Source organism: Tachysurus fulvidraco, chromosome 8 (assembly GCF_022655615.1).
Source record: "Tachysurus fulvidraco isolate hzauxx_2018 chromosome 8, HZAU_PFXX_2.0, whole genome shotgun sequence".
Classification (NCBI taxonomy): Eukaryota; Metazoa; Chordata; class Actinopteri; order Siluriformes; family Bagridae; genus Tachysurus; species Tachysurus fulvidraco.
In genome coordinates, this window is record NC_062525.1 from 8985835 (window position 1) to 9000316 (window position 14482).

Sequence of the window (14482 nt, forward strand, 5' to 3'; positions counted from 1 at the left end):
GGAAACATTATTCTTTTCAATTTATGTCTGCATGTGAAATGTCACTATCAATGTTTCCTCATTTCCAGTCAGTCATCGCATTTGAATGTTTATTTGCAAATCATTTTAAATTTGCAAATAGACTCAGCTGAAAGGTCAGATCCTTCACAGAAACTCGTTTTGTATGTTCGTGTTGTTCATGGTTTTCTAGCCATCACCTTTTACATGGTGGCACTGCACTCCGTGTGAGTTTTATCTTCCTTCCTCAAGCATCTAGGCAAAATGAAAACAGGTGTGTGTGTGTGTGTGTGTGTGTGTGTGTGTGTGTGTGTGTGTGTGTGTGTGTGTGTGTGTGTGTGTGTGTGTGTGTGTGTGTGTGTGTGTGTGTGTGTGTGTGGCACACTTTGCTAATATTTTAATCATTAACACATCAGGACCCAATTGATTAATCACCTGTCATTCTGTCATCTGTCAAACCTCCACCTTTCTCTGTTCACCATAAGATCTCCATCTCAGCGTGAACATTATTCTTTTCTAGGCTATGATTACATTACATTCTTCTGTTTTCTGTCCTGAAGAGTTTTCATCCTCTCTGCTGCCGTAAACCTTGAAAGGTCAGTTCAAGAAGTTTAGCTCAGGGTCCATAGGGTCCAAAGTCAACAATGGAAAATTATAGACATCCTCAACCATGAGAGTGTCTCATGTAGCTGACAGTTCTGTTAGTTCTTTAACTGTTTAAACTCCTGGATTATAATCTATTCATTCCTTTAAAAACATAACATTCAGTATAAGATATTCAGTAACTGAACTGAAACTTGAAAATTGAAGACCTAAATCCGGGCTTGCTATTTGCTCCTGAGATCTTAATAAGGTAAATGATGTTGAAGTTCTGCTTATGAAAAAAATAACTAATAAGAATTCATATCAGTGTTGATACATGAGTACAGAAATGTTCACTTAACATAATAAACCAGAGTATTTACAAACCAATTCTACACACTGCATGCTAATCAATGCTGAAATATTGTAATTGCTCTGCGTCTGCTAAATGCTGTAAATGTAAAAAAAAATATTTATAAATGGTGGTGCAGTGAAAAGTAAGATGGTATTGGGCAGAAGAGAAGCTTGCAATCAAACCTTTGTTCATCTAGACGTTTCCACCATTTTACCTGTAATACAGTAATTTTATAATCAATGCAAATAAAAAATGCTACAATGGCAAGATTCACAAAGATTTCACTGATCTGCTTAATCAGTTCTTAACAATTTTAAAAATTGAAATAAATATGACAAAAATGAAAAAATATAAAAACTTAACATTCATATTTCAAATGTAAATAAATGTTTTATTTACATTTAAAAAGCATTTGTTTGTTTGTTTGTTTGTTTTATTAATTTGGCTAGTAAAACTATTCCTGCGACTGTATATATAAACGTATATTGTTATACATTATTTAAGATGGACATACTGATGGTACCATGGTGTCACTTTGCTGTGTCACCGCTCCAGCACCCGCAGTTTAATCCTGTTCTCCTCATGGCTGTGTGCGTTTCCTCTGGATTCTCATGTTTCCTCACACTGTCCAAAAGAAAAAAAAAAAAAAACCCAGACAGGTAAGTGCATTGGCTATGCTAAATTAATACAGTAATAGAGTAGAGTGATTTTATTATCGCAGAAAAAAAAATTCTACAATGCCACATTTTTACAAAGATTTCACTGATCTGTTAGTTCAACTCCTAAAAGATTAGAAAAAAATACAGATAAATCTAAAAATATGAAAGTGTGTGAAGGAGTTTGTGCATCTGTGATGACCTGACATCTGGAGTTAATTCTCATAAATTCTCATGTCGTAAATTCTCATAAACACTCAATGTTGATCTATCATGACTGGGATAAAGAGATTGCTGTAAATGAATGAATGAATGAATGAATGAATGAATGAATGACTGAATATTGTGCAATAATTAAATAGCCCTTACAGAAAACAAACAGACTTCATACATGAAACACATCTTTTTACACTCTACATGTTGTGTTTCACACATTTTTTAAGTGTGGAAAAAATCTATAAAAACATAATAGTGTAATATATAAATAATATAACAATATAAAAGTATAATGGAATGCTGTATTTGGATTTACACAAAACTGTCATCAAATATAACAACAACAACAACAACAACAATAATAATAATAATAATAATAATAATAATAATTAATAGTAGTAGTAATTATTAGTAGTACTTCTTTTTTTATTATATGAAGTGTGTATTTGCATCAGCAGCATTTTTTATCCTTCACACTGATCTTCAAAGTTAATAGTGTTGGTATGGATGCAATCAGAATCTCTCCATTTTCCGGTAGAATTTAGAAGCAAATCCAATTTTAAATACTTCTTGTAACTATTTATTTTATTTAAACTGTAGACATTTGACATGTTTAGGGTCAGTTTATTCATTTATTTATGTTAAGTCTTCTGCATTAAACATGACTCTTTTGTAATCCCTTTCAGAACTCCCAGAAGCTGTTTCATTCCTCACTAAAAAAACAACACTTGCCTTTAAGTTTCAGTGAAGATGCTGAATAATGTGAGTAATAAGTAAATAAGACATAATTTATATGGTTTCAGATCCTTCCTTCCGTTTCAGGCATGGCAACGTTTCCTCCTGCATGTTTTGGCAGATTTCAAGTGTATGGAGAAATAAATGGAAGCACAAAGTGTCACACAAAAGACCGTTGGACAAGCTTTTTGTTCATAATAGAGGATGATTTATTGAATTCAGTAAATGTACAATAGTGAAGAGAAAATACTGCAATTATTATTGTTACTACGAAGATGCACACACACACACACACACACACACACACACACACACACACACACACACACACACACACACACACACACACACACACACACACACACACACACACACACACACACACACACAGACACACACACACACACAATTTTACTTAATGCAGCTATAAACAATTAACAACAAAAGAAAAATAATGAAAAACTAGCCATTAAATTAACTAACACTGATTATTCTTTCTAATAAACTAATCACTTATTTAAACTGTGAAGAAGAATAAGAAAGAGGAAAATGAATAAATAACCCCCCACCCCCCCACCCCCCGCATGTGTACGTGCGTATTTGGTGCAGGTGATTAACATTAAACTGTTCTGTTTTCTTTTCTGTAAGCTTTTGTATTCAATCAGTTGTTCAGCATAATAACATTACAGCTCTAATGCATTATTAAACAAGAAATGAATCCTAATTATGTTTCAACACAAACCTACATGTGGAAGCTTACAGCACAGAATATGAGTTGGTCATTAGTTTAGTTAAATAATGTAGACATGGCTGATACGATGTCATGTTCATATATAATTGTTCATTTTTAAATAATTAATAAATAAATGTAATTATTGATTAACAAATAAATATCAATTCCATCAAAAAGGAGAATATGTTTTTAAATGCTAAGAGGGGAGTGCTGATATTTAAAGAAATGGGAAATCTTTTTGTATTGATTGTTCTTTTCTTTAAAGTAATAAGAATTGTAATAATAACTGCATTATTGCACATTTTGTACAAATGCTAGTTCGGTGGTTAAAACTGCATGTAAATCTGTTGATTTTAAGTTTCAGGAGAAGTAGATTTTGACAGACATGAGCCTTCAGCTGGAGAGGTCACTTACTGTACCCATGACTGCTCTGATGGAGGCAGAGAAGCTGACCTTAGACTCTCTGTACTTCCCCTTGTGTGTGAGAAGGCGCCTCAGGATATGAAAAAGAAAAATACCCAATGACCGAATATTTCTTTAAAATTTCTTTTTTAAAAATTAGAGACAAATGCCAGGATAAATATCAAAAATCTAGGCTGGTTTGACTTAATTGAGCATTTCATAAGCTCGGTGAAAGTGATTTCATAGAAACGAGCAATCTGGATTTAAGTGTCTTCTTCTATTTGTAAAGATTTAATTGGCTATAATATGAATATAAGCCTAGCACCAAATAACTTTAAATAACTACTAGATTTTCTATTTTACAGGATTTCCGCTGTGGAGTTATGTCCCTAACATCTATAATTTCATTACTTGTGCCTGGCCTTTTATGACTTATAATTGGCACTGTGCTTGTCTTTCTGTTACTGGTGATTTAATCTCAGAGACGCTGACCGGACTGTCCGCCAGAGGGCAGCATTTCTTCATGTCAGTCACAATTGTCTAGTCTTGGATTTATTGAATTAAATATTTCCCAGTATAATAACCAATGCAGATGTTCTTAGAGTAATGGAGTTATCTCAAGTTACTGAAAATAGAAATAAAAATATTTTTTACATTACATCTAAAAAAAAATTAGTACATTTCAAACATTACGTAACATAAAAACAAGAAAACACATTTTCTGCACATAAAAAGGTCAAAGCCAGTGGACAAGTTTAGCAGCTATTTTCTCTATTCGCATCATAAATATAGGTTAGATAAATAAGACAAGATCGTGATCCCCTAATAATTATTTGGAAACAATTTACAATCATCACTTAACTAAATGAAACATCGACTTTAAGAATTAACACATGTATCATTTCAAATTTTTTAAATAATAATTAAAAAAAAAATTTCATCTCAACCCTTCATCTCAGATCCTATTGTATTACTAGTACGTTCTCTGGGTGGCTCCGGCCTGGGACTCTACTTTTTTATCCACTTTGGTAACAGTTTGAAATAATAAATGTTTAAATAATTTTTTTTAATTTAGTTTACTCCTATGTGTTGAGTAATATATTAGCTAACACACTTGCACTAATATGTTGTGTGATGGTTATACGCACATAAATTTATAAAACTCACGTCGTAGTTAAGGAGCTGTTTATTAGTACGTGATTAGTCCATGCCTTATGTTCATATATAAGTAAGTATTAATTCAGATATTAGTGCATGATTATTTCTGTACTGTTAATGTACAGTGATAATAATAAGAATGCATCAGTGATCTTTTTGGTGTTTTTATTGCAACAGTATTTTTTGAGAATTAGGTTTATTGTGTGTATGTGCCACTAAGAAGAGGCATACAGTATGAAGCGGCATGTTGTTGCTGCATTGAACGTCATAGCTTTGCCTCTGTAACACGATTCCCTCCATAAGGTGAACTGCGTGCTGACCCTGCTAACGGCTTCAGACCACGCTCACGGTATCTGGTGCTAACTTTAGCGTCATGTTGGTGGCTCTTCTCTTTAGAATGACTGCTCAGGCTTTAAAGTGTGATTGTGTCCATGGATACAATACATTTCCAAACACAAATACTTTCACAACAGACATGTTATGGTGGTGAATATGATGATATGAGCTGGAACCTCTCAGATCCATAATAATTTCAAATTAGCAAAGGTATCAAATCAGTTTAGCATTGTATGACAGGCATTCACAGGCGTTCTAGGCTTTTTCTATCAAGCGCCATCTCTCCTTTGAGCAATGTTTGGGCACCCCCCACCCCCCCTACTTGAGCATAATAGATTATCTGGATGTCTGATTGACATTGAAACATTCGAGGCTGGATGGCACCAGCAGAACGTTTTCTGCATACCGTATTTGGTTTATTGTCCAAGCTATAAATTGGTGAGATGCAGACAGCAAATAAATGAGACTGTTCTTCAGTGCTATAAGTCTTCATTCGTGGGTCTGTCAAGTGCTTCAGTGAATACTGAACACAGCTAATAAAAACGCTTCACAACATTGTAAATTTTGTCCAATCAAGGGAACATCATTCTACATCTTTCTTTTCTGAGTAAATCAAGTGTATCAGCAGGGTATGAGCCATATCACTGAACAAAAGAAATGTTTATACAGTATATTGTCTACATCTAAAGTGGTAAACTAGTGATTACAGTATTTTATTGTAAAGGTCTTTATTCTGATTCTGTAACACAACATATGTGTAATAGGAAAAAAAGGAATGATCCAGTTCTCCCTGTTTCTCTCTGACACTGTCCCTTGTGGTGAGGCCTCTGTCAGGACTTCTAGCTCTTCACCTTTCTATATATATGCCTGAGAAGCATCTGCAGGAAGAGTATCTCCTTCACCATCATGCATGAGAGCTTTGAATCATACAGTGACCCCCCCCCCCCCCCAAATGCTGCCCTCCTTCATTTCCCCCTGGCTAGTAGAAGACAGCAGCAGCAACAGTAACATTTAAGGGGACAAGAAGACATAGAAGCTGCTAACCCCAAAGATTTGGATTAAGTCAAAACAAGTTCTTTGTGAATTTTTGTTGAACTTTATTTTCGTCCTACAAGAATCTTTTCTCTGAGGTAAGACAGAGTTTGTGCCAGAGCAACATTCATACTGCAGGAAGTGAATACCAAACGCATGGTGATAAAATAAAGCTATGTTCTGAGCTCATAACCTTGCCTTTGATTGACAGCTGATGTGTTAAATAAATTCATTTTGTTTTCCATAGTTCCACTGAATAAAACAAAGACAACATTTCTGAAGTTTGTGTTGTGCTTAAAAATAAAAATGATAAACGATATACAGTATATCAGCAGTAGGAGGTTTTACACATCCTAGTAAAGATTTTAATATTAATTGTATTTATTAAAAAATATATATATGAATAACTTATGAGAGTACGGTAAAATTTCCTCTGGAAGCCCGGGGGTCTGGAAAGCACTACCGAGGGAGTTTGTGATTTTTGTTAAAGAGGTGGAAATCACAAACAACTACTTTATTCAGTATAAATAATAAGATTTTGTAGTTATTAGCTGATTTATCTGGTCACTTGAATCCACTCGAATCCAAACACCAGCAACTAAAAAACAACTCAGTGTGTGTGAAAAGATCAGAAATAATAAAGCTCTATGCTGCTGAAAAAACAACTAAAATGTCATCATACAAACATATGTAATGAGTCACAGTTGAACAGCTAAAATGCATTCATTAAATAATGTATAATAAATAATTAAAGAGCCTATCTTACAGGTACAGGAAGTTTGAGAAGCACTGGGGTACTTCAATTTAACGTTAAATAACTTTTCATTTATTCATTCTCATTCTCATTCAAATATAAATGCTTGTTCTGAAACATTCTTGCTACAAAATACACTAATATGCTCCTCTTAAATGGTCAACAGTAACATCACAGATTCATTGGTGCAGTGGCTCATGACATTTACAGAATTTGCTGAGCCGGCCACAATCCTCTGGCTGTGCTAGATTGATTTAGTTTGCTGAAACAGAAATACCTTCACCGCAACAAGAGACCAGCTTATATGTTTCCTCAGCCTTCCACTTTACATACTGTACTGAAAGAGTTTATAGATCACACTATACTATACTTCAGTACAAACTCAGGCATGAGAAAAAAGTCAAAAAAGAAGAAAACTTGCTGCTTGAAGATGATGCTTTTTCACTCTATAAGTAATCATACCTGCTGCTTAACTACAGCCAAAAATATCTGGTGATGACTAAGTTACAAGCTGGCCTAAATTACTTTCAGTCTTTCACACCCTGTGAGTTCACACAATTATTTTAAAACCGTTTTTAAAGGTGTCAATCCGCCAAATTAACATTGAGGCTGTCTTTAATGCTGTCATGTTAGATTTGTCATGTATGCATATTTATCTATCTATATGTAGAGATCAATATGTATAATAAATAAATTGTGTAACTGACATCACTGATGACAGCAGTGTCAGTAAAATCAGCAATAGCACCAACACTATAATAAAACCTGACAGTTTCTGCTCTTTCCATTACAGGCTGTAGAAATGCCACTCTCAGGAACTCCAGCTCCTCCCAACACAAAGAAAAAACCCTTTAAAATCATTACGGACCTCTCCAACATCACACAAATTGGTCAGTATGCCATATCTGTATTTTTTTTTATCAATACATTAATATTATGCACATATACAAAAAAATAACAGCAAAGGTGTGTGAATGAAAAATGTGAATAAAAATGGCCATACAGTATGGTCAGAAATCGTTTAACCCTATACAAATGAAGTCTTATGAAAAGGTCTTGACACTACAATTATTTTAACTTTCTTTCTTAACTTTTTGTATTTGTTACATGAATTGTTATGAGGTGTGAAATCTTTCTGTTGCTGTTGTGCTTTTATTTCTCCTGAGTATTGATTTGCAGCAAATCAGGCACCTTTTTTTTAAATCATTTCCTGTTCAGAGCAAAGCTTAATTTCTGGATATAAAGCCTCTGCAAATGTAAGCATATGGTCTGTCATTCTGCAGCATAATACAGTAAGTGCCACATACAGTATAGGGGGCTGGAATAATCATTTGCCCAACTATGTGTCTCATTTAAAAACAATGTTCCAAAATAATGCTGATTCTCTTCCTTAATAATTAAAAAATCTATAAGTGATTCAATTACTGAAACGTCATATTTAGAAAATTGGAAAGGAGTAACAATGGGAGTGTGGACTAATGAGCTTTGACCTCCAGGAATTCTAATGTATGTGTGTGTTTGTGTGTTTGTCTGTGTGTGTGCATGTGTGTGTGTGTGTGTGTGTGTGTGTGTGTGTGTGTGTGTGTGTGTGTGTGTGTGTGTGTGTGTGTGTATATTAGAGCTAGACATGGATGGTGATGTTCCACTCTTGCCCTCTAATGAGCATTTCTCTGTGAGAGGTTGAGTGTCTGGAGGCTGATTAATTCTATCGGATGTTCCCACTTCATCAGCTGGACTCAGCACTCATAATGACTTATTGTCCTGTTTACAGGACAACATGGCCCCCATAGTGTCAGCACACACAACTCTCCTTTCACACCCTTCTAATTTAGCTGACAAATTAGTGCCACTGACATAGGGGTGGAAATGAACAGGTGTTCTAGGATTTCTAGCACATTTTCTCTCACATTGCCTCTGATCTTTAAACCCTACACCTTCCCTCTATCTCTCCTCCTCTCTTTACACTTACACACTGTACACACCCAGTAGGCCCTGTATATGGTGCTTGAAAACACATCAACCAGTAATACTATCAGCACTGCTGGACTTTTTTTTTAAAAGAAAATGTATAGGGACCAAAAGGTACTTTACTTTACATAGCATATACATTATAGCATGTTAATGTGAAATAAAGAATGCTCCTAAAGCCTCAGATGCACTTTCTGTGCACATCTAATGAACATATTATTATTATTATTATTATTATTATTATTATTATTATTATTATTATTATTATTATTATTAGTATTATTATTATTATTATTATTATTATTATTATTATTATTATTATTATTATTATTATTATTATTTCTTTTGAATTTTTTTTTACTACATTTCATTTTTGCAATTTTAACAATTTTTTTACTGAAGTACAGTGTAGTTACTAGGAACATTTCACATCACTAGCTAGTAGCTAGCTAACTAGCAGTCTCATTAGTCTGGAACATTAGCAACCCACCCTGTTGATCTGACAAGCAACCAGCTGCCAAGATTTAATCAAATTAAAATGTATTGCCTCATTACTGTTATTGTCTCTAAAAAGATTTCCTTGATGTAGCAATAGTAGCAGTAATTCAGACACTGTTTCCATCTACCGTCTTGACTTAGCCTGTGTTTTAATTTGTAGCTGGTCATAATTAGCTGAGTTTTTTTTTTTTATCTAGAGCTAAGGAAAAAGACTCCATAGGAATATCAGAGTATATAAACTGATCATCTATTGTTGTACAACACCTCAAATCCAAGTGTGTACTGTATCCTGTTTAAATAGTCACATAATTTACATATTTAGCAGTTGCTTAACAGACACTGGAGCTTATCCAAGACCAGATCCACAGTCAGCACTGCTGGTAAACCTGCACAGAGTAATGTGGTCACTATAGCAATACAGAAAGTAATAAAAAAAAATCAGTATAAGTCCAAACCAGTGCTATGTCAGAGGCCTAGGCAGCTTCAGACAAGAAGCCATCCGAGGGTTTATATAGTGGGTTTTTATAGCAGTAGTTCTGTTTTAAAGTGACATAGCCTAAAGCTAAAGACACCTACCATGAGCTTGTGAAACACATTTTTATTTGTCCTGGCATCGCTTCTAAAATAGTTGCTATTCCACTCTAACATTTTTTTTTTGTGCAAAATTTACAAAGCAGTATATAGTATGCTCTCTGGTGAGAGCTAGCACAGCTAAATCACATTTAACGTTGTATTTTATGCACTCTCAGCACAGCATCCTTCTCTTTGGCATCAGCTATGGCATGACTCCAGGGTTTATAGCTGATTTCACACCGGAGACTGCATAAATAGCGCTGCTTAATGACACAGTAGTGCACCTTTTGGTCCTGTAAAACGGATCAGATCTTTTTATTGTGAAATAAAAAGAAATATATCTTTCACTTGAAGCACTTCTATGCTTTATAAGCTTTTGTGAATATCTGTTCGTTCTTACACACACTGCTGGACATGTGCGGTCCAGGCTGTGGTCAGATTCAGCAGCTTTTCACCAAGCAGGTTGCGCTGTATGCTAGAAGACTCAATAGAAAAGATTTATTTTCTGCTTCAAAAGAAAGTTGAAGCAAAAACACGGTTAAAAAAACTTTTTTGAATGGATGACATTATTGATTCCCTTTTTTGAAACATTCTCAGAGGAAGAGGAAACAGATGCCACCGAGTTTGACCTTGGGACTAAGATTAAGACGCCTAAAGAAGTGATGCTGGAGGAACTGACTCTTATGAAAGGCAAAGGCTCTAAGATGTTCAGAATGAGGCAGCAGAGGGTGGATAAGTTCATCATCAGCGCTGAGAATCTGGTAAGCCTGCTCAAGAGAACGGACACCCTTTGGGAAAGGATTGAATGTACAGTGTGTTCTGTAAAATAAAGAATGTAACTAGACATCCGGAGTATAAAATACATAATAGTGTTTGAATTTTGTATGTTAAACAGGTTACCTTGCCTTTCATGTAGACTTTTATAATTATTCTAATACTCAGTAAAACTTTTTTGTTTCTGGCAATTTTCCAGCAAAATCTCCAGGTTCTGGAACCTCCTGTAATCTGTGAAAAGATCCCACCTCAGACCCTTCCTAAACCAGATCCACCTAATGGTAAACAGCAATACAAAACCTTCATTCGTCACGATACAGCACAGATAGTTTTTTTTTCACATATACCAGCATGTTAGGAAGCCGACGTTAGTCATGATGCTGCAGAGAAGGTTTTGGCCCATACTGGAGGGCCCAAATGTGGCAGCTTGAACCCATGACCTTCTGCAAATTATCCCAGAATTTTAACCACTGTACCAACTACAACCCCTGAAATTATTACTATTAAAATTATGAAACAGTTTATATGTAAGATAATAACTGGTATGTTCTATATGTTTGATAAATGCTTCAATGTGTTACTTGAAGCTATCACCTATTATTTCTAACAGATGCAGTAGAACCTGAGACTGAGAAGGAGAAGAAGATCAGTGAGAATGTTAAAACGTATGTCTCACCGTGGGAACATGCTATGAAAGACGACGATGAGCTCAAAGCCACGATGAAGCCACAAATGCCAGGGCCTCATGTGCACAAAGACCTGCCCCAATACAAGAGTTTCAATAGGTACAGTACATACTCTGAATGTAGAACAGGAGGTTGAAGGATCATACAAAACATGATCCACAGCAGTGGCTTGGTTTCTAATTTCAATGTAATGTAACCTAGTTTTTGCACCTCATCCTACAGAACAGCACTGCCTTTTGGAGGATTTGACAAGGCTTCTCACCTGCTGACCTTCGAGATCCCTGATATCAAGCCCACCTCTGAAGAGCCAGAGCCACTTCCTGTGTTCCAGTGTGTCATCGACTCTCGACCATCTTTTAACCGTACTCCAATAGGCTGGGTGTGCAGCGAAGAGGCCAGCTACATTCCCCTGTCCCTGGAACCTATCCCCTCTGATGGAGAGACAGAAGACCTCTGAGAACCATGTTTTGCTGATTCATGCAGCCTGTATCTATCTCAGTTCAACTTATATCGTTGTAGTGTTGAAGATATTTGCCAAAACTCTTGGGTATTGGCAGCAATGAACCCCCCCCCCTCCCCCACTACATTTCAACATTACTTGTATGGTAATGTAAAATGTAAATACAGTGATGTACCATACATAACCAAGTGGAGCCACCTCATAATATGAGTTTGCTTAATAATCTGAACAGAAAACCTTGTATTCATTACTGTGAATGATCTTTCAATACACGAATAAAAGGCATTCAGTTCTTTTACATAGCTAAAAACCCCTAGTCCTAGATAGCTGACCCCCCAAACACACACATAAACACACACATTGGAATGTTTTTCCTGCGCTAGCAAGACTAATTCAGGCCAGGGATGCTGTTAATTAGCGAGTTAGTTTAATCATGTGTGTTAGAGCAAGGAAAAGACTAAATTGTGGAGGACAGGGGGTACTTCAGGAACAGGGCTGGGAGCCTGTGGCGTATCATTATAACTCTCTCTCTCTCTCTCTCTCTCTCTCTCTCTCTCTCTCTCTCTCTCTCACACACACACACACACACACACACACACACACACACACACACACACACACACACACACACACACACACACACACACACACACACAATACTATCCGTGAGTGGACCTTACTGACACAGTTATTAACAGCTAATTAATACATTAACATTAACCTCCAGAACCATAATGAAACCTTTTGGCCCTATTATTTATTTATTTGACTGTTTGTTTTTTATTGTAATTGTATTTTAAGTTACGAATTGTTTCCAATTCATTGGAATGAGACAAAAATCCCACGAGGTCAGAACTGTAAGAATTTCCTGTTTTTATGTGGAAACTTGGCCCCCAGCAAGACACACACACACACACACACACACACACACACACACACACACACACACACACACACACACACACACACACACACACACACACACACACACACACACACACACACACACACACACACAATCACACTCACACACACACAAAGATGAAAAGACCTCAAAATGACCTCTTAATGAGGATGATAATTAAAAAACTGTCACATTTATTGTTTCTGTACGATTTAAGGACGGAGATGTTATGAGATATAGTAACTAAAGCATATAGATGGAGTAGGTTTGCCATATTTTGTTTATGTATAATAATCAGTATATAAAATGCAAAAAGGCATACTGACATTACATTATAATAGCAGATTTAAACTGATCTTATGTCTGGGATGCAAGGGATAATTATTTAACAAAGATTGAACCTTTTGTTTGAACAAATCATTTCTTAGATCAGTTCAAATTAGTCATCTTGCACTTAAAAAAGAATAAAGGTTTCTATAAGAACACGTCAAAAAAAAAGCACAATAACTCTTACCACAAAAGTCAAGGCAAAGAAAAGGTGAATGACGTCATACCCTGACATGCAGTTCACACTCAGGCCGCTAGATGGCAGAAAGTGGTTCATGCGATGGCGTCAGCTCAGTGAGCTCCATCCCAAACCTGCACACCACATCACCACACCACACTACCGCACTAAATAAAATGCCTATATAGTATGCAACATAGTGGATCCGGCTTGCTTACTAGTGTGACACACTAGACAACACAATAGGGGAAGGAGAAAAAGCATTATCGCGAGAACACGACGCGTTTTTACGCGCGCTGGATGGCGCTGGATGGCGCTGCGGGATGTTTCGGAATTTTTTTAAGGGTTGAGATTTTTTTTTTCCGCCTACAGGTTTCTGCTCGGATAGGACACAAGACCGCGTCTGGACGGAGGCACAAGGTGAGTGAACACACTTTACAACTTGCGGGATAAATCGGAGTCGCGTGTGACGCGTTTGAACGTTTGGAAGTGAAACTTAAACGTTGGCATCCAGATGTGCTGGCTTGGGGATGTGCGTGTGACACATGTGCGTTCAGTTCAAATGGCTTGTTTGAGGATGATGTACATTGTAGCAGTGTGATGTGTACTGCAAACAAAGCCATCCATTTCTTTACCACCACCATCAACACCACCTCCTCTTTTTGGGTATTGTTTAGATGTTATTGCAGGTAACAACACAATCTATTCAAACAGCAAACACTGCGCTTCACAAATGCACTGTCACGCTCAGCATCATGAGCACCGAGCTGCTTCACCTGGAAGGACTACAGACTCTTTACTTTATAACACGCACAGATGTGTTCAACATCTGTCAACTCACGACTTGGTGTGATTCTCTTCACAGTTTGTCATAGGCTGAGGTCAAGTACTTGTTGATACTGATAGATCCCTTTTTTCGGTTGCCTTGTCGTTTTTCCCCCTGGGTTTGTCATATTCAGAATGACCTTAATGCTGCTTATGTCATTTGATATAATGACGCATTAACCATCATCCTGCACATGTTCCTGCTGTCACCCAGCTAACCCTCTAACCAGGACAGGAACAAAGTTACTTCTCGAACATTCAACCGTGCAGAAAAGTCCTTTCTTTCTTTCTTTCTTTCTTTCTTTCTTTCTTTCTTTCTTTCTTTCTTTCTTT

General features: G+C 36.3%; 2 protein-coding genes across 2 annotated transcripts in view; both read left to right on the forward strand.

Moving 5' to 3' along the window:
• The first annotated feature begins 6140 nt into the window (after positions 1-6140).
• myoz1b (myozenin 1b) lies at positions 6141-12371 on the forward strand. The gene is made up of 6 exons (XM_027163160.2): positions 6141-6300; positions 7750-7846; positions 10593-10756; positions 10969-11050; positions 11380-11554; positions 11678-12371. Exons 2-6 carry the CDS (start codon positions 7759-7761, stop codon positions 11910-11912), a joined length of 744 nt encoding a protein of 247 aa, XP_027018961.1. The 5' UTR covers positions 6141-6300; positions 7750-7758; the 3' UTR covers positions 11913-12371.
• A 1243-nt stretch (positions 12372-13614) lies between these two features.
• usp54b (ubiquitin specific peptidase 54b) overlaps positions 13615-14482 on the forward strand; it is a 104737-nt gene continuing 103869 nt past the window's right edge. Inside the window, exon 1 of the mRNA XM_047817513.1 lies at positions 13615-13744. The gene's annotated coding sequence lies outside the window, so the exon portion shown is untranslated. The remainder of the gene's footprint in view (positions 13745-14482) is intronic.

Coding starts and splice junctions, on each gene's coding strand:
- myoz1b (XM_027163160.2), top strand. CDS start 7,759: ATGCCACTCTCAGGAACTCCAGCTCCTCCCAACACAAAGAAAAAACCC. Junction 10,757..10,968: donor TCATCAGCGCTGAGAATCTG/GTAAGCCTGCTC, acceptor GCAATTTTCCAG/CAAAATCTCCAGGTTCTGGA. Junction 11,051..11,379: donor TAAACCAGATCCACCTAATG/GTAAACAGCAAT, acceptor TATTTCTAACAG/ATGCAGTAGAACCTGAGACT.